The following is a 25,139-nucleotide window of genomic DNA, read 5'->3' on the forward strand; positions in this document are numbered from 1 at the left end:
CCTCAGTTTATTTCCGTTAAATTTTACTGTTAAATTGCTTTGTTAAATGACATGCGGCAATTGACGGATATACCAATTTTATGTTTTACCCTTTGTTTGTCACAGGCGTACTAGTTTATGATTTTTTGTGGTATTAATTCAATTTAATATAAACTAATAGATGGTAAATTTGTTACAAATGTATCAGTTCGGGGTTTTTTGTGGTCAAAAAATTAGTTTGAGGTAAATTTATCACAGATATATCAATTTGGGGATTTACATGGTTAAAAAATTAATTTAAAATAAAATTATCACAGATATACCAGTTTAGAATTTTTCGTGATATTAATCCTTTCGCTTATGTGTGCCATTTGGCTTGTATCGTTGGAATCTTGTCTGCATTTACTTTTGGCCTCTATGATTGAGTCTGTAAAGGCATCTCTTACAAGATGCTCTCTATTATCGAAGTCCACCGATTCGCCCGCTTTCCAATAAATAGTCAATTTTTCGATCTGTTATCTCGAAAAGAATGTATGAATTTCGTAAGTTCTCTTGTAGAACTCGTCAAAGGTTTATGGGGCTTGGCTAGTAAACCTTTGGGCTACATTCATAATCTAAAAGATAATGTCGTCTTATTGCGGAACGAAACTGAAGACCTGAAGGCAAAGAGCGAAGATGTGAAGGCAAGGGTGAAACGTGAAGAAGAAGGAGCTGTGCAGCCCACGAGACAGGTGCAAAACCGGTTAGACAGGGTGCAAGAATTTGTGGGCGGAGTAGATCAAGTTCTTCAAGAAGCTGAGGGACGTCGCCAAATCAATTGTCTCTGTTGTTGTCTTCCATCGAACTGCTGGTCGAGCTATAAATTGGGAAAAAGAGTTGATCAAATGCTCAATTAGGCGAGAGAACTTGAACCTAAGGAAGGAGAATTCGATGTTGTGACGTTGCCATTGCCTCCTCCTCGAGTGCTCGAGATGCCTATGGACAAGACCGTGGGGCTGGACATTTCCCTTCGTAAAGTGTGGCAATGGCTAGTGGATGAAAAACAAGTAGGAGTGATTGGATTGTACGGAACAAGCGGTGTGGGAAAGACCACCCTCATGAAAAGGATTAACAAGGTGCTTTCGCACGCAGATCATGGATTTGAGGTTGTTGTTTGGATGGTGGTGTCTCGGCAAGTGAATGAAGATCGCATTCAAGACGCCATAAGAAAAAGGTTGCACATTCAAGATAAGAGCTGGCATCGATGGTCCCAGGATGAAAGGGTCCATCATTTGTGCCATGTTTTGACCAGGAAGAAGTTTGTGTTGTTGATTGATGATGTATGGCAAAGGCTAGACCTTTCGAATATCGGAGTTCCTCATTCTAATCTCAAGAATGGATCCAAAGTAGTGTTCACCACTCGGTTGAAGCATGTATGCGACCAAATGGGAGCCGACAAAACCTTGGAAGTACAGTGCTTGACGCCCGAAGAAGCTCTGAAATTATTCGAGCAAAATGTTGGCAAATCACTTGTAGATTCTCGTCGAGAAATTCAAGACCTTGCAAAGGACATTGCCGAAGAGTGCAAAGGGTTGCCACTGGCCCTTATTACCATCGGGCAAGCCATGGCCAGAAGAGACAATCCCGTGAGTGGAGGCATGCACTAACAACGCTTAAGAACAATCTACACAAGCTGTCAGGTATGGTGGAGAAAGTGTACCACATACTAGAGTTTAGTTATAATAGCTTAAATGACTCTACCCTCATGCTTGCTTCATTTATTGTTGTCTCTTCCCTGAGAATTACCCCATAAGAATAGACGAGCTTATTGAACTTTGGATTGGAGAAGGCTTGCTAGGAGACACTTATGATGTGTACAATATGCGGGATGAGGGAGAGTACGTCTTGGGGAGTTTGAAGATGGCTTCTCTATTGGAAAGTGGGCTTGATGAAGATGCAAAGTATGTGAAGATGCACGACGTCATCCACGACATGGCAACCTGGATTGCTCATGATCGTGGGCAAAGGGAGAGCAAGTTGCTAGTGATAGAGAGAGAAGAAAACATGTCCGAGGAGATGATCTCCAAATGGGGGGAAGCAGAGAAAGTATCTCAATGGGGAGAATGGATTCGAAATATCAACAGGACACCACTCCAGTGTTCCCACCTCAAAACTTTGTTTGTAAGGGAAACGAAAGTGACGATCATGCCAAGTGGATTTTTTGACTCGATGGCAGCTCGTTTGACGGTCCTAGACCTGTCCGGCAATAAAAATATTATGTTATTCCCAAAAGGGAATTGCAATCTGATTAGTCTAGAATACTTGAACCTGTCGGCCACTTGTATCAATGAGTTGCCCAAGGAAATCAAGAACTTGACTTGTTTACGATGGTTGCTACTAGACAATATAACACAAGACATCCTAATTCTGACAAGGATAATCACAAGCTTACTGTTGAATGTGTTTAGCCATTGGGTTATGGGATCGGGTCAAGTGTACGAAGAAGAGATGCTAGAGGAACTAGGGTGCATGCAACATCTCACCGACTTATCTATCAATGCGTTCAAGTCTTCATCTGCCCTGAAAATATTCATCCCCGAATTTACAGAGAAGCATAAGGAGAGTGTCGATCTTCGATAACCCAAATGACTTGACCCGCATCGTAGTAAGTCACTTGCCACATTTAGAAGTGCTTCATCTGCAGAACTGCGCCATGCTCAGGGAGATGGAGATTACTCAAGGAATAGGACAAGTGCCGCGACCTAAAATTTCTCTCGAGCTAATGGATTGTTAAGACTAAGCCTAACTCGCCCTCCCAAGCCCTACCACCATTCGCAACTTAGGGTTTGAATCTTTATCATGCAAATGTTTTCATGCTTGGAGCCGCCACTAATCAATTTATGGTAGGTTGATTAGAAACCTAAATAAAACATAGGGAGATATGTTTTATTCCTACGAACAGATTCTAAGCAGGGGACTTGATTACGCTAGATCTCGGTCTAACGCCCTTTCGGTACCTTTTCTTTTCAAAATGTTTTGGCGGGCAGTTTGGATCCATTTCAACTTAGTTACTAAACATGTGAGGTGTTCATGCGAGTGCGCAAACCACCAATTTAACACCCGAAAGAATTAAATAAATTGCAAGTTTGGAAGAATTACTTACCTGGAAGCAACGTAAGCATCAGTATTGTTAGCTAGAAAATCACATTGACACCCTAATATGATTTCTAATTAACAAGCAATTCACTCAATTTCTTTTTTGGATTTTCACTTATTTAAATGAAATCTAGCCTATATGCAATGACATGCGAAAATGACATGCGATTAATGCAACCTAGCATGCAAACTATATGTCGTGCGACGGCGTGACCTATTTCTAACGACGGGATGAATGATTATTTTTGGTATTTTCTCAATTTAAATTCGGAATAATAAAAATGCCTAAATTAACATGCAAACTATGATGACTTAATCTACCCTAGCATGATTTCTTTTAGGATTTTTGTTAAAATTCGAAATAATGAATTACTTAAATTAAGAATACAATCTATCTTAATCTATCCTAAAACAATTCATTCTTCTTTTCTTGGGATTTTCATGGAAATTCGAAATAATAAAATAACTGAATAATCTATTAAGATTAGAATATTACTTAATTTAAACTAGGAAATAGATCATCTCAAGTCCTAATTTAAATTAAACAACTACTCTATCTTCTAGATATATTTAGGATTCCTAGACATGTGAAAACTCTAATTCAAATCTAATTAATATTTTTTGAATTTTCTGTTTATTTGAAAATGAAAGCAATTAAATAAACAAGGATAGCAACACATTCAAAACGTCCACGCGATCCGTTATATTTTTTCAAACTCGGATTAGGCACAAAAATCAAACTATCGGTCATATCTATAGGGTTATAGATATCGACGGAAGCCGATTATTCAAATTTGGAAGCGGATAAAAATCATTATCGCATCCAAGTGGTTATGGATAGGATAATAATTTTCCGTATCGCGCATATCGAACCCAGGGATAAGGTCGGATAGTCGCCCAGATACGTTCTAAATTAGGAAGTTTTCCTAATTTTGAATATTTAAAAATAAATTGTCACTGTTGGAGACGTCGGTATGAGCTGGTAACCTCCTGGAGTTCACCGAGAAACCTGCAGAAGATAAACAGATGGATGGGTCTCGCCGAGGTGCTCGAGGAACTCGCCAGTCACTGCTGTATATTCGGTGACTCTGCAGCAAAGTGTTGTGACGTCGATGACTCGATGGTGCAGGCAAGAGCGCTTCCGTTCGGCAAAGGTGTAAAGACCGTCTTGGAAAGAAATCCGGACGTTGCTGACGCGGCTGATGCAGGGAAGTCAAGGAGCAGCAGATCACCGAGAGTGCAGAGACGAGATGATGACCAGGGAGGTCTTCGAAGAACTCTGACTTTTCAGAACGTGCAGTGGGAGGTCCTTTCCTATTCTTTTTCTCTGGTGCAATCCCTGTTTTGCACGTGAAGTCTCGCAAGAAGCAAGACAGCCCCTCTCTTTTCAAAGTCAAACTCTCTTCTTTCTGTACGTGATGAACATTACAGAGAAGGAGAGCTCTTTTGGCCGTCTCCTTCATCCAGAACGTGGAGACCTCCTCTTGAACGAAGCCTCCGACTTCTCCGAATTTCTGAACCGAAAATTCTCTCCCCTCCTAAAAATCTGACCTAAACATGTTTATATAATGCTAACCTAGGTCAATTAGATGGGCTCTATAGTCCTAATGGGCTTAGGCTTGGGCTTAGGTTTAATTTAATTTAAATGGGATGATTTAACTTGAGGCTTTTATTTAATTAAGCATAATGGGCTGAATTAAACTCAAATTAAAACAACTGGCCGTTTGACTTGTAATTCCGGCCCTTGCATTCCAAGCGAGCCGAGTCCCATTCGATGAAATTTAAGCTCGTTCGTCACCGCCGGTCCGATGCAAAATGCAATTAATCTAAAATGAATTTAAACTATATGTTATGCAACCTAGATATTTTTATTTAGGGGTTAAAATTTAATCCCTAATTTTCTATACAAATTACGACTAAATGATACACTAAAATTTAGGTGTCAACAACAAGCACCTAACTACTCTTGCTTTCCCATTCTTGTTGAAGTGTAGGTCAGTAAATGCGGGCTTTTGGATTTGTCCTAGCTCGTGCATGCTCTGAAACTCAGGAAACTGTATGTCTCAAACTGCGATTGAATGGAGAAAATCATTGGGGATGGAATTGCAAGGAAGGAAGTTGCTGCTTCAAGACTATTCTCATTTCTCGAATCCCTAGATATTAGCTATCTTCCAAACCTAACAAGCATTTGTGACAAGACCCTATTTTTCCCTCAAGGGGTAAGCTTCCGCGTATTGGACTGCCCTGGTCTCAGAAAATTGCCGTTGGACACGAACATAGCTAGGGGAAGCTTCAAGTTCACAGTCCACGAGGACAAAGACTGGTGGGCCAAGTTTGAGTTGGACCTCGCTGCCCGAGTCACTTTCCAGTGGGACGATGAGAGTCTCATAGAAGACATGACATTTGGAGAGGCAGTACGCAAAATGAAACATGGGTTGTTCTTTTACAAGACCACGATCGGATTCGGACCTAGTGGGCCGAGTGAGTGAGGTTGGTGAGTGTAATATTGTTTTTGCATTTGTCCAGTTATATATTCTCTGCTGGGATTCCTAAATGTGGGGGGTACAATGAAGAATACTGCAGCAAATAGCATCAGTTTGTACTTCTCTAGAAAAATTGGCGGGGCAAAATTACAAAAAAAAAAAAAACTAACAAGGACGTTGATTCTTTAAGTTGAGAAGCCTGTAGCATCCTAAAGCCCCATGTCGGATGAGAGATGCCATGCTGAATGATTTATAGATAAACGCACATTTAAATGATCACCATATTGCATGATTATTTAAACTATTACTTTAGGGGTTTGGCCCAGATGAGCCAGGCCAAGTTGTTACATGATCTCCACATAAAATATTAGATATAGAGGCATTTTCGTCTGTATATTTTTTTGTTGTGTGCCTATTAACTACTCTAGATATGGAATTCCTCTAAATTCTTCCTTCCTTCACTTCCCACCCCATGCACGTCTGTTCCTTGAAAACCCAAATCAAAGTTCTGCCGGCAACGTGAGGTTACTATGGCCAAACAAATAACTTTCATGTCTTTTTTGGGCCGAGCATTCTTTACTCCGGTGTTTCTCGTGAGTTTCTCCATCTATTTCAATCATTGGTACGTGCTAAATTTACAAGTATTAACAGTTGAAAATTGATTGAGACGTCAATTGGACCGTGCAAGGTAGAGAATATCTACCCGTCTTTTCGCATTTACTTGTGAGAAATGGTTGTTACTTTATCATCCCTGCAAAACATGAGTCTTATCATTTCTCAATTCATATAATTCAATTTAAGGGAATCAATTTAAACAATTTCCACTCAAAAATCCAAACCTTACTAACATAAGAAGATAAATTGAACCTGACTTCGATTTGCTTATTTTACCGACAAGAAGATTAGATCATCCTTCCTATTTTCTTCAAGGAGACTATTTTTCAAGCACGCATGACATGTGTTCAAGAAAACAGGTTTAATCAACTTGATTTCATTAAATTATTGGGTCAATACCGCGAAAAGCCCCAAACTGATACACCCGTAATAAATTTATCTTAAACTAATTTTTGGGTCACCAAAAGTCCCAAACTGGTACACCTATAATAAATTTATCCTAAATTATTTTTTGAGTCACCAAAAACCCTAAAATTAGTATACATGTGACAAATTTACCCTAAATTGATATAAATTTCCACGTGGATTTGTCATGTCAATTGAGTTATTGCCACGTGTCATTTAGCTCAATAATTATATGGTAAAATTTGACAAAAGTTAACGGAGGGTAAATATGTCACAAGTGTAACAATTTGGGATTTTTTGTGACCCAAAAATTAGTATAAGGTAAATTTATCACAAGTGTACTAATTTGGGACTTCTCGTGATATTAACCCTAAACTATTTGATAACTCGGGATCGTGAGAAAGTAAATGAAAATAACTCTACGGGAGCAATCTCGAAGAATGCGAATTGCTAATTAAAGGTTTAGTAGCTATTTCTGCCTTTCATTAATTTGCAAATTTCGCCTTGTAATCGCATTATATCAAGCTTGACACTTGGAAGAGAACGGCTTCCAAATCTTATGGAATCATTTTCGGAATAAAATGATTCTCGATCATCTATTTCATATAGAGGTTTATAAGTCGCCGCGTTCACCACATTGTCACATGTTTTCACTTTAGTTTTCACAATGCCCAATGAAATTATGACCAAATCCCGAACACCGACCTCCTCAGCCCCTCCCCCTCTCCCTTCCCCTCGATCGCGATTTCAGATTCAGGGGCATTTCGCCTTCACTGACTAGCTTGTCAATATCGAGAGGATGTAGCTTAGAGAGAGAGACATCATTATCGAGGCCAGTTGTGGCGGTGCCGTGGAGACGATGGCGGCAAGGGCTTTGCGTGGGGCATACGACCAAGAGGGTCTTTGAGTTTTTTACGATTGCTTTTACTTGGGAATTGACATCCTTGAACTTAGCATGTAAGTTTACAGCGTGAAGTCACCCCGAATGACAAGAACCCCTTGCTCTCGTTTTTTCTCTTTGAAGATCATACGGAAACTCCAAAAACTCTGATACCCCCTCCCGTCGATCCCCTCCCACCTTCCCACTACCCCATGCATCAGCTGCCGCGCCCTGACCTGGTCGATGTCTCGCAGCCCCTCTAGTTGCCTTACCCCTCGCACTCCACCGCCATGCCCCGTCACCCGTCCATCCATCTCCCTCACCCCTCGGCCCCGATGCAAACAAGGCCGGGGCAGCTTGCTTGGGCCAGCGTTCCCTAGGGCAACCGACCTCAATTTTGATGTCACGCACCGCTGTAACGCCATAGATATGCATAGAGAAGGTTGAAAATGAAAAGAGTGAAAGAAAAGAAGAAAAATTATGATATGTCAATTTTTTGTTAGGTATACTTAAAAATATAAATCGATTTCGTAATTTTTGGAGGATCTCAACCCTTTGCGTGTAAAGCGTGTGGGCCTAAATTTATAAATTTGTGGACGGGGCAGCAAATGCAGGTCGGATGAGGGACAACCGGACAATAGATGAGCAACCAACAGGCATCGTCAATCTATTCTTTTGAAGAAGACATCGTTGAATCAACTACTTCAAACTGATTCACTGATGATTTTGTTAACTCTATACATATTAAATCTATGGACGATACAGTGCCACGTATCCAAGATGAAGATATTACACTTGGATGCGTTATACCTTGCAATAACTAAATTAGAGATCATGGCCAATCTCTAGTTCACATGTCTTCTACTAACGCGTACAAGCAAAAAATAAATGGTCCAATTTGTCCAGAATAATAAAGCCACATGAGAAATTATCGACTGATGAAGGTCAAGTGCGCCCACTAAGCCGATTCAAATAAAATTGTCCTGTCTGTTTTCAGTACAATTTTATAATAATGCTTGTGTACACATGAGAGGTTTAATTGATTAAAAGGATCAATTTATTCGACAGTAGTACCTTCCGCTTCCATGATCGGTCACGTACGAGTCTCTAGTTCACAAAAAAAATCGGGGTCAAATGTAATTAGTTTGGTGAGTGAGGCGTGTTTTTGACCTGAATTGAAATTTCAACAATTTAATTTCACAAAACAAGATTTTACCATGATTGGAACACATATATAAAAGATTCATTTTAAGTTCACCCCTTGATCGATGTTGCTCAAACTACGGGTCAAAATCCAAATGGGTGGTACATATATGCAACTATTTGCATAAAGAATCTTATATCGTTCGTGTGCATAATTAATATACGCATGTACATTTCTTAACAACTAAACTACTATCACAGGATTCTGACCAAAAAAAGAAAAAGAACTTACCATCACAGGATTACACTTCATGAATCCAATGTTAGCCGATTTTCGTATAAAAAACAGACCATATCTCATATGAGACAAATTAATAAGATTAGAAATAACCGTGTAATAATGACATGGTGGAGACAAAGTCCATTTACTATTTTTTTTAAATGTATTATAAAATAAATAGTAACCCTCACTTAGCATTACTTCCCAGATAGAGTAGCAGCTTTGAAATTCTTAGTGAGCGTGTATATTACTACCTTATTTATATAATTTAATACAACAAAGTTTTCTCAGGGTTATCTCTAAATGAGCCACCTAGTATTTTAGATTGTTCAAGTTCAACTCGTCTCATTGCAAGAAAAAAGTTTTGGTGCTTTCGCCACAAAAATAGCAAAAGATGTGTGCACTAATTTATTGCCCGGATCCTTCTCCTCTTTCTTCGTTATTTTGCAATTTAATTATAACTCATTTGTAATTAAGAAATACCTTTTAATTTACCATAATAACATAATTTAAGGTTTTTCCATATTAGTCAGTAGACAAAAGCTTCTATTTGGTTGCTTTGTGATAGAATATTTAAATGTTAAACAACCCTTTCATATAACAACTTAAGCTTTTAGAATGGTTGTTTGTGATACCACAAAATCTCACATAGTAACAAAGAAGAAGATCCCAAGTTCAAATCTTTCCAAGCCCCTATTTTCTTTTCTAACGAAATATTTCCATGCTTACTATTAGGCAAAATCTCACACATTGTGTTTTGATAATTCAGTTTTTTTATGTACCTTTTACAATTAATGGTATGTTAATATAATGCTGAATTTATGCTAGATCATGCTCCATTTTAATATTTTCGTATGACAACACGTGCTACATGTGGGTAATCGTTTAGTTTTGTTAAATTACACCGTTATCTTTTATCTTTCTTTTTATGATGAGAAAATTCACTTTGATTAAGTAAATTCTGAAATCATTACTAACCAACTAACCTTATAAATCAAGAACGGCACGAGTCCAAGCACACGTGGGATGGTCCAAATATGAAATCATTTACATTTAGTAATCGGGTGGAATAATTGAACAGATATTGAAGTGGATGGGGGCGCCTGCAATACTTGATAACTGATGAAAACTAGAGTTGTAAATTAAAAAGCATCTCCAATTACTCAACACAACAACAAACATAAATCTTAGGTAAAGAGTGACAATTTTAGAATCCTAAATCCGGAAAGAGAAGTATTGGATGCACCCATTGCAATGCAGTTGACTCATTAACTATTTAATCGTATAGATCCCACTTGAGATCCATAAAATTCACTAGATCATCAAATAGATCATATATTAGATGATTAGAGACCCGCGACCACCACCATGACAAGTGACCATTCGTGGTCGTGGTGGTTGCACTCCTCGGGCGACTACCATAGTGGTGGTTGCTAGCCTCCCCCATCTTAGTTTGGTAGTAGGTCTATCCTAAACTGAAGCTCATGAGCTTAGTCTTACTTCACCGTCCAGAAACGAATGCCCATTTCCTCCCATGGACTACCACAACCACCACATGCTGTTATAGTAAGTTAGGTATTTTTTTTCTACCTTTTCTCGGTATTTTTAATTTATATCTTTTCAATCTAATTTATCCTTGGTGCGCAAAAATATGATGAGATTCAACAATGATGGCACTGTTGAAGTCACGGGCAACCACCGCACGATGATCGCACTCGGCCCTATCGCAAAGGTCGCACATTTCAGGTGACCATCGTCTTAGTGATTGCCTATGATTTCACCCTTTCCCCTCACCCTTCTCCATGTTTTTGGATTGTAGGGGTGGTCAACCACCACCACAACAGTTGAGACAATTTTTTTTTTCTTCTTCTTTTTTGGTCAGAAAGACAATGTCTGTTGAGGTGCATATATAAGTTGGTTAAAGAAGTGCCTTGTAAGAGATTAATTTAGCATGTTATGGAGCAGTTAATATACTGCGATTGGCTCATAACTTATTGATTTTAAAATTTTGAGTAAATGCAGTCCAACTGGATATATTGATAGGCTCGAACTTTAAACTCCATCGTGACGATCTCTCTCGGTGAATATATCACTCTTCCACCGTGTGTTCTAACAATGTCATGATGGTTGGCATTGATAGGCAACCATGACGATGGCCACAGCGGATGGGCAACCACAATGGTGGTATTTGATATCGAGTGGGTTAACCACCGCGACTACGGCAATCCTAGATCCGCCATTTCCCTCTTAGTTTTCTTTTTCAAGTAACTCAAACAAAAAAAGAGAGAGAATTTTGCTAAGGCGGATGACTATGCTCTTGCCAACACAAAGCTCAAACTCCAACGGCCCATTAAAATGGACCCACCCACTCTCCACCTTTTATGTCTCCATGAAAGCAAAGGACCGTCCTTCGCCTTTAGTCGTTGGGCTTTTAATCGATCCAATGAATGCCATGTTTGAAAACGAAGTCCTCCCTTTCCAGTTGATAGGTGACACCTGCATGTACCAATTTATACAATTAATATCAGCAACCTCTTAGTAAAATAACTGATGAGACTTTTACATTAGGTCACCAATTATTGAAGAGTTGAGGTTGACACTCGATGGGCCCAGAAAAAAGATTGACACTCGCTATTAATAGCCCTTTCACTACTTGAAAAAATCACTATTTTTAATATCGTGGATTATTGTAATTTCTAGAATCGGGAAATATGTTACAAATTATTTAAATGAAAAGGGTGGAAAGGAATAACCAGTGTAAGCGACCCCCCTAGACATTATCATAGGACTTCCATGCCTACGACAAAATGTTCGGTTTGAATCAAAACTATTGCTCATTTTGAGCAAGCACGTCATCGCCGTCCCACCATTATACTAGTGATAGTAGAGTCAGAGATAATCTTATATCGAGGCATGACCGAATCAATTCTCCAGAAAAACCGAGGTATCTTAAGGCCGATGAGCGATTTGGGGATTCGAACATATAATCAGAGGATCTCAAATCACTTGAGAGTAAGCACTATATCTCTAGACCAACTACCATGGTGGTGGAGGAACCTTTATTTAACTATACAAGGTAGTGAGTCAAAAGTTATTAGCAAAAGATTTAAACGTCGCAAACACTTTTACATATAGGTAGCATGTGTTGATAGCAAAAGATTTAAACGTTACAAAGACATACATATATTATATGTGTGTTTATTAACGTCCCTCCTTCTGAGCACCACCAGATAATTTCAATCCATCGATTTTATATATGCATGTAGGTGTTGTCAGATTTAAAATGAAGGGGTTCGACCAAGATATATAAATAAATAAAAAGAATGGTGCCGGCAGCTAATAATCTTAAGAAGAAAGGCCATAAAACCATTCACATGCGGGGGGACCTGCTCACTGCCCCTGAGAGTTAAATGGCATAGACAGATATTTTACTGTTGCGGGGCCAACCTCTATGTGATTGAGTCTTTAAGAGATGCCTCTCTATTATGGAACTCCGACCATTCGCCTGCCTTCCAACCATCTAGACAGTCCATTTTTCCATCTCTTATCTCTGAAAGAATATATGGATTTCGCGAGTCCTTTTTTGGAACTCGTCAAAGAGATGTGGGGTTTGGCCAGCCAACCTTTGGGATACATCTGTAATCTGAATAATAATGTCGCCTTGTTGCGGAACGAAACTGACGACCTGAAGGCAAAGTGGAAAGTGAAGAAAAAGGAGGAGGTGCGCAGCGCACGAAACAAGTGGCGAACTGGTTAGGCAAGGTGCAAGAATTTGAAGTTGGAGTAAATCAAGTTCTTCAAGAAGCTGGGGAACGTGACCGAATCAAATGTCTCGGTCATTGCCTTCCACTGAACTGCTGGTCGAGCTATAACTTGGGGAAAAGAGTCGATCAAATGCTCAATGAAGCAAGAGAGCTCCAACAGAAGAAAGGAGAATTCAGCGATTTCACATCACCGCCTCCTCCTCCTCCAGTGCTCGAGATGCCTATGGACGAGACCGTGGGGCTTGACATTTCCAAGTTTGATAAAGTGTGGAAATGGCTCGTGGACGAAAAACAAGTAGGAGTGATTGGATTGTATAGAACGGGCGGTGTGGGAAACACCCTCATGAAAGGGATCAACGAGAAGCTTTCCCGTGCAAATCATGGATTCAAGGTTGTTATTTGGGTGGTGGTGTCCAAGCAAGTGAACGAAGAAAGCATTCGAGACACCATAAGGAAAAGGCTGCACATTCAAGATGAGAGCTGGGATCGATGGTCCCAGGATGAGAGGGTCCATCATCTATGCCGTGTTTTGACCACGACGAAGTTTGTGTTGTTGATTGATGATGACGGTGGAGGCTGGACCTTTCAAAAATCGGAGTTCCTCATCTTGGTCTAGAGAACGGATCCAAAGTAGTGTTCACAACTCGGTTGAAGAATGTATGCGACCAAATGGGAGCCCATAAAACCTTGGAAGTACAGTGCTTGACGCTTGAAGAAACTCTGAAATTATTCGAGAAGAACGTCGGCAAATCGTTTGTAAATTGTCATCAAGAAATTCGTGACCTCACAAAGGACATTGCCAAAGAGTGCAAAGGGTTGCCACTAACCCTTATTACTGTCGGGCGAGCCATGGCCAGAAAAGACAATCCCCGTAAGTGGAGGCATGACCTAACAACATTGAGGAACAATCTGTACAAGCTATTATGTATGGTGGAGCAAGTGCACCACATACTAGAGTTCAGTTATAATAACTTATATAACTTTACCCTCTAGGCTTGCTTTCTTTACTGTTGTCTCTTCCCTGAGGATTACCCCATAATAATGGGCGAGCTTATTGAACTCTGAATTGGAGAAGGCTTGCTAGGAGACACCAATGTTGTACATCGTATGCAGGACGAGGGAGAGTCTGTCTTGGGGGATTTAAAGAGGGCTTGTCTATTGGAAAGTGGGCGTGGTGATGATGAGCAACAGTATGTAAAGATGCAAGACATCATCCGCGACATGGCGACCTGGATCGCTCGTGGCCGCAGGCAAAGGGAGAACAAGTTGCTAGTGATAGAGAAAGACGAAGACATGTCCGCGGAGATGATCTCCAAATGGCGGGAAGCGGAGAAAGTATCTCTCTGGGGAAGATGGATTTTGAATATTGACTGAACACCATCCGTGTGTTCCCAGCTCGAAACTTTGTTTGTAAGGGAAACATAAGTGACAGTTGTGCCAAGAGGATTTTTCGACTTGATGACAGCTCATCTGACAGTCTTGAACTTGTCCGACAATAAACATATTCAATCACTCCTCGAAGGGATTTGCAATTTGATTAATCTATGGAATTTGAACCTGTCGGCCACTCGTATCTGCAGGTTGCCCAGGGAAATCAAGAACCTGAGTCGTTTACAGTCGTTGCTACTAAACGATATAGCTAGCCCCTTCCTAATTCCGACAGGGGAATTCGCAAGCTTGCCATTAAATGTGTTCAGCAAATGGAGTTTCCAGTTTGTGCAAACGAGTCAAGTGAAGGAAGAAGAGATCGTAGAGGAACTAGAACGCAAGCAACATCTCACCGACTTATCTATTGAAGTGTTCAAGTCTTCATCTGCCCTGAAAATATTGCAATCCCCGAATTTGCAAAGACACATTAGGCAAGCGGGAATCGCCAATTGCCACGACTTGACCCACATCCCAATAAGTTACTCACCAACAGGCAACGACGGTTTCTTGCATTTAGAGGTGCTTTATCTAGATAAATGCTGAATGCTTGGGGAGATGGAGATTACTCAAGGAATAGGACGAGCGCCCAACTGCTCTTGCTTCGCTAGTCTCGTTGAAGTTCGCGTCGGAGGGTGCGGGCTTTCGGACTTGTCTTGGCTCGCGCACGCTCCGAAACTCCGAGAATTGAGAGTCCAATGGTGCGATTTGATGGAGAAAATCATTGGGGATGGACTTGCAGAGGAGATATTAGCTGCTTTAGGACTATTCTCATGTCTCGAAACCCTACAAATCGCGAATCTTCCAAGCCTAACGAGCATTTACGACCAAACTCTACATTTCCCTCTGCTGGAACGACTCAACATATACGGGTGCCCTCGTCCTGGAAAGTTGCCACTGGACTCGAACAGCGCTCGGGGAAGCTTGAAAGAACTCGCTGTGACCCGTTACTGGTGGGACAAATTAGAGTGGGACGACGATGCCGCCCGGGCCATTCACGCATTACTTCACGAGTGGCACCTCATAGTCCACCAAATTTAAAATACTTACTTATTCTTGGCTTGTTGGTGTGAGCGTGTCTTAGAAAGAGAAACTTTCTTGTTGAATGTTTCACTTGGGAATTCATGTTCATTAGATTTAGCAGTTTATTTCACCGCGTCAAATTACCTCAAAATGACAAAAACGCGGGCACTTCTAAAAGAATGTACCCAAACCCAAATAAACGCTAATACTCCGTCCCCTTGATTACCCCCGTCTCCCCCACTATACCTTGTCCATAGCCCACCGCGCCCTGACATGGTCGATGTATCGCGGCGCCTCCAGCTGCCGCAATCGTTACGCTCCACCGTCATGCCTCGTCCCCCGTCCATCCATCTCTCTCTCACCTCCCCAACCTCAGTGCAAACGAGGCTAAGGCAACTCGCTTCAGTGGTGGCCCCGGACTCAGGCCGGGGTCTCCCGAGGCTGGCGACCTCCAATTCGATGTCACGGCCCAATTTGACCGCACTCACAGAGAAGGTCGAGAATGAGGAGGGAATAGGAAAAAGAAAAGAAAATGGATAATGGGATGAAACCATTTGTTAGGATGCACGTGTGAGTTGTGTTAAAGAAATCCCACATCAGAGAATTAATGTGGTGTAAAGCAATTAATATATTCTAGTTAGCCCATAACTCACTGACTTAAGTTTTTGAGTAAACGTAGGTCCAACTGGATATATTAACAGACTCAAACTTAAACTCCCTCAAAGTGATCTCCCCGATCAAAAGGTATCGGGCTTCTGCTTTGGCCCATAAAAAAATTGGTATCAGAGCCGATGGTATGTTCTGGTGGTTGGTGGATGAAGTTAGGCGTAATTTCCAAGCAGTGAGGCCCGGTGGCAGACTTCACATTTTGATGCAGAAGGATATACCTAAATTAAGGGAGAGCTCACACTTGAGGGGGAAATTGTTAGGATGCACGTGTAAGTTATGTTAAAGAAATTTCACATTGTAGAATTAATATGGTGATAGAGCAGTTAATATATTATAGTTGGCCCATAATTTACTGGCTTAAACTTTTAATTAAAGGTGGGTCTAATTACATATATTAATAGGCTCAAACTTAGGCTCCCTCAATATGATTTCTCCGTACGAAAGGTATCGGGCTTCTACTTTGGCCCATAACACCATTTTTTAAGGAGTAAAGTATAAGTAAAATTTATTTCGCAATTCTTTAAGGTCGTCACTCCTTTTCTATAAAGCGTGTGTGCCTAATTTATCGTAACGTGGACAGGACACCATGTACAGGGAGGCCGAGGGACAATGGATTAGCATCCAACAACAATTATTAATCTATTCTTTGAAAGAAAATTCGGGCGATCGACTGCCTCCCATCTGGTTCAGGATGATGTTTTACGAAGATTATATATGCAAGGTCGAGACAGTATCACGTATCCACGCTGAAGATTTTACACCTGGTCATCGTGATGCCATGCGACAAATAAATTAGAGATCACGGTCAATTTCTAGTTCGGATGCCTTCTGCTGACGCGTACAAGGACGAGCATAAACGAATTGTCTGTCAATTATATAGCATCCAATCTATCCTGGACGTTGACTCGAGAAATTATTAACGGAAAAATTTCAATTAAGGACTCAAAGTGGATTTTTTTTTTAAAAAAAAGGACCCTAAATAGATTATATTTCAATTAAGGACCTAAAGTACCTAAATTAGTCTCAAATAAGGACCCAGCTCGTCGGCCAGCCAAATGTTCTCCGGCTGGCGACCGTGAGATATTTTCCGATGCCGAAATAGGGGCAATTTTATCTTTTTCATTCTTTTTTTTCTTTTTCCTTTTTTCTTTTCTCTCTTCCCTCTTGTGACCATCGCCGGCGACGTCCGCCGGCCTCAGGCGAGGGCCGCATTCGCCGGCGTCGGGCGACGGCTGCCCTTGCCTGGGTGGGCGAGGGCGAGGGTTGCCCTCGCCAGATCTGGCGAGGAACGCCCTCGCCAGCCCAGGCGAGGGCCACCCTCACCTAAATCCGGCGAGGCCGAGGGCGACCCCCGCCACAACCCTCACTAGCCCAGGCGAGGGTTGCCCTCGCCGGATCTGGCGAGGCAACCCTCGCTCGAAGCCGGCGAGGGCAACCCTCGCTTGGGCTGGCGAGGCCAAGGGCGGCCCTCGCCGGATCCGGGAGGGCAAGAGCCGCCCTCGACTAGGCTGGCTAGGGCCGCCCTCGGCCTCGCCAGTGTCGGGCGAGGGTCGCCCTCGCCCTAGCCGAATATGGCGAGGGCGAGTCTCGCCCGCCCAAGCGAGGGCGGTCGTCGCCCAACGCCAGCGAGGGCGACCCTCGCCTGAGGCCGACGAACATCGTCGGCAGGCGAGCTGGGTCCTTATTTGAGACTAGCTTGGGCACTTTGGGATTTTAATTGAAACATTGTCCACTTGGAGTCTTTTTTTGAAAAAAGAGACCCACTATAGGTCCTTAATTGAAAATTTCCCATTATTAACTGATGATGGTCGAGTTGCGCCCACCAAGCCCATCTAAATAAAATCGTCCTGTCAATTTTCAGTACGATTTTACAATAACGTTTTTCTATGAATACGCGATTATATGGATAAAGAATCTTATACACACATGTTCATTTTTTGAGAACTAAGGGTGCGTTTATTTGGGATAAAACTTCATAATAAAGGAAAATACTTTTCGAGAAATCATTTTTTGGAAAACTGTTACTTTTTTTTTGTTTGGTGATATGTGATCGAAAATGTTTCTAGTGTTTGGATATCATTTAAAAAATGATTTCAATCTCGTGACTTTATCTCAGGCAAAAAAAAAATTTAATAATTTTTTTTCTTTTCTTCCTCCTCAGCCGGTCGCCGAGCCTCGGCGACGGCCGGGATAAGCCACTGGCGAGGGCCGACTCGGCCAACCTGGGGTGAGGTCGAGCTCACCCGAGGCCGGTGAGGCTCACGGCCCATGCCTGTAGATGGTCGCTGACCATCGCCGAGGCTTGGCAACCGGCGGAGGAGGAAGAAGAAAAAGAAAAGCAAAAATAAAATATTAAAAAATTCAAGATGAGAAATTTTAGAAAGCGTTTACCTTTTTAGATTTAAGAATTCACTTTCCTAATTTTATGCATGAAAATTATCCTTGATCGGAAAGTGTTTTCGGTTAACTAATCATTTTTGGCATATCAAACGGGTGAAAGTTCGGAAAACTAACGCCGAGAAAATACTTTCCCTTAAACAAACGCATTCTAAAATACCATCATGGATTATACTTCATGAATTCAATGTTGACCGATTTACATATCAAATCTCCCATAAGAAGTACTGGATGCACTAGGTGCAGTTGGCCCATCATCCGTTGAATCGTGTGGGTCCCCTATGGGCCCACAAGATCCGTAGATCACACGCACTGGGCGTATGTACTCCTGATGCAGTTGATAATTTTCCATTTGAAAGGGGCCAAGAAGGATAAGTTCAGAGGAAGGCTCAAAAATCGTATACTGTATAACTTGTAGTCAAGGCCGAAAGAGACTCTCGCCAGCAACCCTTGGATACGGCTCTGTTTGTGAGCCCCAACCATGCATAAACCACATTTAAAGTGACACGTCCTATGAAAGGTTTACAATGCCATGCAATGTAGCGTCATCATAAAACTTTGTACTTTTGTCGAAATATCATGCTTATGTATTTTGAAATCATGTCATTTGTGGAGCTGACAATATCTACTTTCATAAACTTATCAAAACCCATGTCAGTTGATATCAAATTGACATCCTAAGGCTAATCTTGCCTGCTTAAAAAGATAATTAAAACAAAATGAATATATGATCACGCTGTAATAGCTATTACAACAAGAAAATCATGCAATAGGTAGTCAATCTGCAATAGACCTGTTATGTAACAGTCATTATTATAACCAAACGCGCTATAAGTTTTAAGGGAAGTTTGATAAAGTACATGTATAGTGTGTAACTAGTAACCACTAAAAAGTACATTAATCTAGTAGTCAAGAATTGGATTTTTGTGTTCACTTATACTTAAATTCGGATTATGTCACATTGAATCGTTACAAAACTTTATATTCATATTGAACACAAAAATATATTATGTATTTTATATTCACACCATTTGGATTTGACAACATTTATTTTTAAACCCGTGAAACCATGTCAATTCGTGTTAGGAGTTCAAATCCGAAGAACAAATATGGTAGCTTGGATAAAAGAGTAAATAAAATAAAAAATTTCTATGATGAGTTTGGAGACATATTCGGATTGGGATAAGCCTGAATAAGTCAGGATAGAATCCTAGACAACTTATCCAAGCAATAGGGATCGTTTATCTTACCTTAGTATACCGAACGATGGTCGCACTCAATCCCATCACAGAGGTCACACATTTCGAGCGACTATCATCATAGTGATTGCTTATGATTTCACCTTTTCCCGTTCACCCCTCTCCATGTTTATGGATCGTAGGGGTGGTCAACCACCACGACGACAGATGAGATGATGTATGTTGAGTTGCATGTATAAGTTGGCTAAAGAAAAGCTGCGTGGAAGATTAATTAGCATGTTGTTAAGCAATTAATATTCCGACCAACCTACATGCCTTTAAACTTTTTGATGAATGTGGTCCAACTAAATATATTAATAGGCTCAAACTTAAACTTCATCGTGACAATCTCTCTATGTGAATGCATCATTTTTCTACCGATGTCCTTACAATGTCATGATGGTTGGCATCAATAGGCAACCATTGCGATGGTCACGGCGGAGAGGCAACCACGACGTTGATATTCGATATCGAGTGGGATGACCACTGTGACTGCAGCGATCCTACATCCGCCATTTTCCTCTTAGTTTTCTTTTCCAATAATTTTTAAGTAACTAATCTAAATTTATCTAGTTTTATTTTATATGTGGTTAGTTATATCCATCGTATTTTATGGTAGAGAATTTCATCAAACAAGAGATAAGATACAACGGATCTCCACATTTGTTATTTTGTCATGTTCGATCATATCTTAATCTTAATCTTCGTAATGGTGAACCAAAACTGCTTAAGATTCCTCTTCTTTGCTCATTAAGAAACTTCAAAAAAGAAAGAAATAGAATATACTAAGGTGTGTGGATATGCTCTTGCCGACACAAAGCTCCCACTCCAGCGGCCATTCCAATGGACCCGCCCACCGTCCACTTTTATGTCTCCAATAAAGCAGAAGGACCGGTCTTCCCCTCGGGTCTCTAGTGCTTTAACGTATCCAATGAATGCGAAAGTTTGAAAACGAAAATCCTCCATCGTCCAGTCGATATCTCCCTCGATATCAACTGCCCCGTTTGAAACCCGATTGCATTCCGTTCATATTTCTCGGATCTCAGATGCACATTTCCCGCTACATAATTCGCACCGATCTACAAGAAAGTCGAGGTTTTTATATCAGCTTATTTTTTTTCGGGCATTGAATAGTGAACACCATCTTTCAAGTTTGATGGAGAGTACATGCTATGTCGACGGATCCGAGGGGCAGGTTAGAATAGTGCCTTGGTTCCATCTGGTGCAAAACTTTACAAGACTTATCCCCCCCCCCAACCCCCCTAGTGTACTTTCTCTTTAAGTGATCTGGAAGATGCATTTGGCAACACTTTGAGAATAGATCTCAAACAAAAACTATATTTGAAATGATTAGCTGACAATATGTTCTTTTTTTATATTTTAGCTATAATTACATTGAAATTTTGAAAGGATTTGTTGAGAGAGGGCTAACTATTGACGTGTGATGCATTTATCTGAAATGCTAAATCGGCGTTAGTCAGCCGCCTCTGTTATCACAGGAGTTCCATACCCGCGACAGAATGTTCGATTTAAGACATAACTATTGCTCATCGTGAGCAAACCCATTACCTCAGTCCCCATTATCGTGCCAGTGGGATCTAGATCTGAACAGGGGTTATCTTATATCATGGCCGAACCAATGCTGCAAAAGAACCAAGGTTGCCTGCGGCCGAGGAGAGACCGTGGGATTCGAACCATTTGGGAGTAAGCCTTACGCCACTAGACCAACCACCGTTGTGATGAAGGAACCTTTATTTCACTATACAAGGCAGTCAATTAAAGCTAATGGCAAAAGATTGGAACGCCGCAAAGATTTTTACATACAGTTACTATCTGTCGATGACGAGTGCCAAATCGAATATGTTATTCACCATGTTTCGAATGAAAGTACGTCAAAACGACTTAAACTGTGGTTAGAGAACAGCATGAGAATTAGAATCCAAGACAAAATTAAAATAAAGGGGCCTATCATGAAATCTCTTAAAGTGTAGTGATTTGAAACGTGATCAACTTTACACTGTTTTCTTTTCTTCCTCGTTTGCAATAAGTAGCAAAATACATAAGGAAAACTATACAGTTCCCCAACTCAGTAAGTACATGCAAGCCAGGACCATCAAAAAGTTTCCAAGGATAGCCACAAAAATTGAGATATCTGTCCAGTCGGGCCACCGATCCAATCAAACCAACCACAAAAAATAAATAAATAAATAAATAGGAGGGGGGGCCCATCACTTTGGAAATAGATAAGTAGGACCCCATTTGTAATGGGATCTCAGTATATGCTAATCCGTTTCCATAATGTCTTCTTAATCATATGCCACTTTTTTATTTATCGGAGATGGTCCTCCTACGGAAGGAAACCAACCTTTCTTAACGATTGATTAACATATGTTCATTTGCTTATTTATTCATTTATTCATGTCGGAGATGGTCCTCCTACGGAAGGAAACCTACCTTTCTTAACGATTGATTAACATATGTTCATTTGCTTATTTATTCATTTATTCATGTTTTATTGATATCCCACCTTCTCAGCATCATCAGATAATTTCGACCCATTTTATTTTATATATATGAACATAGGTGTTGCCACTTGCCAGATCTAAAATGAAGGGGCTCGACCAAATTAAATAAATAAACCAAATCGATGGTGTCGGCATCTAGTAATCGCCAGGAACAAAGGGCGTAAGAACTGTTCACATGTGGGGGAGCTACTAACTGTCACGAAGAATTCAATGGCATGGACAGATTGTTGAGCTGACGAAGTTTCATACTAGACCCATATAAATATTAAAGGCAAATAGATTTAAAGGTAGGTCGGCATAAAAAAGAATAGATCTATCAAGTAAAATGTGAGAGAGACAATTGATCGTGCCTCGAGATCATAAAATGTCATTACGTACGCTAATAACATTTTACCACTATTCCACATGTTAGTATAAGTAGACAAGATGTTAGCAAATACATTGATGGAGCATCCACAAGCCAGTTCTGATATATAATTAAATTAAGAGTCCGCCCCTCGAAAAATTAATGTGGATAAAAAGCCATGCGTCTTACAAACAATTTAAGAGTATAGCAGGAAAAGAAAAATAAAAGTAAAAATGGAAGTGCAGTGATGAAAAATTTAACTTATTCTCTTATTCTTAAACCATCTAAAAAGAAAAAATCACTTTTGCGAGAAGGAAAATTAAGTCGGTATGAAATCACGGACGACGCGTGAAGCACATTTCTTTCTTGATTCAGAACCCTTGTCATTAGATCTTCAATTAATAGTGTACGTGGAGCACATTCAAGCAATGAGGTTCCTTAATCGATAAGTCAAAGCCACCCACCTACAACATGAAGCCTCATCTTGAACTTTAGACTCCTACAATTACATTAGTAAGTTAATGAATCTTGTAGTTCAAGCTTAAGGCGAGAAGAAGAATAAATTAGCATAAAAATCAACATGAAATGATAAGATTATTAGAGATGCGTGATTCCGTAGTAACATTGATCCCTTTTAGAAAAGTTACTCAAATCGGGAAACTACTCAAAGAAACCTACTCAAAATTAGAAAAATACTCAAATTTGAATGTTCTCTAGATTTTCATTTTTCCCATTTCAATTCCCACTTCAACTCAGGAAAATCGCCTGCCAAATAATTTGTATCCAAGATAAGAAACCCCTTTTAGGAAAGCTACTCAAATTAGTAAACATACTCAAGTTAGGAATTTACTTAGATCGGATTCATTTTATGAACTCAATCTCAAGACATATTCTCAACATGTTATATCAAATATCCACGAGATTCGTATGTTCTTAAAATTTCATTGTTTTGCTTTTCAACTCATAAAGGAATCATCAGCCAGATATTATATATCAAGAATAGGAAATCCCTTATGGGAAAGCCACTCGAACTGACAGATCATTCAAACTTATTTGGATCGGGTTTTTTTTATTCTCAACCCAGTACATTAAATATCCACAGAAGATTGGAATGCCCTCGAGATTTTCACTGTTTTCCCGTCTCCCACTCATAAAAATTATTTGCCAAATAAATACTCGACCACCGAAAATATCCCCCAACAAGAACAAAAAAAAAAAAAAAAGAAAAGTTCATCCTTTAATTTCTTTTTTTTTGGCTTGACTTACAAACAACTGCTTTATTGAAAGAAGATAAAGATGCAGCGAATTGAACCACACCACCTATCCTGACCGTCCATCACGCATTTAAGGCCTCACACGTTGGCCCGATTGGATGTGAGAGTTTGCATGTGCCAACTCTCCCTATAAATGCCATCCCTCCCTCTCAAACAAAATCACGACACATACCATACACTTCAGCTATCCGCAGTCCTTTCCCCGGATTAATCGTCAATTCTAGCATCCCCCAAAAAACCAACCATCAACCATGGCCGAGGAACACCGCCACCACCTCTTCCACCACAAGAAGGAGGACGAGCCACCCGTCGAGGCCGCCGTCTACTCCGAGACTGCCTACGGCAGTGGCCCTGACAGCGCTTATGCCGAGACCACCGAGGCGGTCGCCTATGCTGAGCCCGAGGTCGATTACAAGAAGGAGGAGAAGCACCACAAGCACCTCCAGCAGCTCGGTGAGGTCGGCGCCGCCGCCGCCGGCGCTTATGCCTTGGTAATGATTATCTTCTCCTTCTCAATTCTTGCGATATTTTTCCCATTTTATATATAGATAAAATTCGCGTCTACACCTTGTTGACCTGAACCATCAGACTGTGATCACAAGCATTGGATGCCAAGGATCTCGATTACACTCACATATTTCAACTGGACATGATGATGGCATGCCATGCAAGAATGAATCGTCCTTATAAATGAACAATTGTTTGAATTCAATCAATTTCCTTCACCGATCAAGTAGAGGAATAAGATTTCCCCACAATTGGCTTGAAAAAACATAGTTGTAATCCATAACAGTATGTACATGATCAAAAACTTCTGCTCAAAGTGAATAAATTAAACTCTTTTTCTTTTCTTTACCTTAACTCATTTTGTTTCATTCACACAATTCCTAATTAATGATGTGCAAATTGCAGTATGAGAAGCATGAGGCCAAGAAGGACCCAGAGCACGCCCACAGGCACAAGATAGAGGAGGAAGTAGCAGCAGCCGCCGCCGTCGGGGCCGGCGGGTTCGCCTTCCATGAGCACCACGAGAAGAAGGAGTCCAAGAAAGAAGATGAAGAGGCTCATGGCAAGAAGCACCACCATCTCTTCTAAACCATGGATGACCGCCGCCGTCTCTCTCTTCTTTGCTTTGTGTCTTGCTTATGTAATTTTGCTTCTCTAACCAAGCACGCTACAAGCCAAGAGACTGCCCTCAATCGTCGTCGGACTTCTGCAGAGGGTTGGTCTTGAATCTTGAATCTGCTGCTTGTTAATGCTTCCTGAGAGTGATTATGTGTGTGTTTGGGCTTGTCTTGCACCGGTTGTATCTCGGGTGTCTAATAAAATTATCTTATGATGATCTGATCTTCCTTACATTTTACCTTTCAACACTTAGACTGTATTCAATTCTATTTTCCACAACCAACCAGTTCAGGCTCTCCGGAATGGAAAAGATTCGCCCAGCTAGCTAGTGTTAGTTCACTAAGAAACGCGTCGCGACAATCGATCCAGAATATGACCCGATCGCTATATAAAAATATCTAGAAAGCTGGGATAACAAAGGTACCTTACATTT

At 40.7% G+C, this 25,139-nt stretch overlaps 1 protein-coding gene and 2 pseudogenes across 1 annotated transcript; all 3 read left to right on the top strand.

The window, feature by feature from the left end:
• The first annotated feature begins 416 nt into the window (after positions 1-416).
• LOC115668941 (probable disease resistance protein At1g61300) lies at positions 417-5,627 on the top strand (annotated as a pseudogene).
• A 6,755-nt stretch (positions 5,628-12,382) lies between these two features.
• On the top strand, positions 12,383-15,262 carry LOC115681608 (disease resistance protein SUMM2-like; annotated as a pseudogene).
• An 8,467-nt stretch (positions 15,263-23,729) lies between these two features.
• On the top strand, positions 23,730-24,923 carry LOC115681734 (abscisic stress-ripening protein 5-like). Its single transcript, XM_030605782.2, has 2 exons — positions 23,730-24,072; positions 24,494-24,923. The coding sequence occupies exons 1-2, from the start codon at positions 23,833-23,835 to the stop codon at positions 24,674-24,676; spliced, it is 423 nt and encodes a 140-aa protein (XP_030461642.1). The 5' UTR covers positions 23,730-23,832; the 3' UTR covers positions 24,677-24,923.
• Positions 24,924-25,139: the final 216 nt, after the last annotated feature.

The sequence above is a fragment of the Syzygium oleosum genome, unplaced genomic scaffold (genome assembly GCF_021117445.2).
Source record: "Syzygium oleosum isolate NSW1041296 unplaced genomic scaffold, Sole_v2.1 Sole_v2.05, whole genome shotgun sequence".
In the NCBI taxonomy this organism is placed as follows: domain Eukaryota; kingdom Viridiplantae; phylum Streptophyta; class Magnoliopsida; order Myrtales; family Myrtaceae; genus Syzygium; species Syzygium oleosum.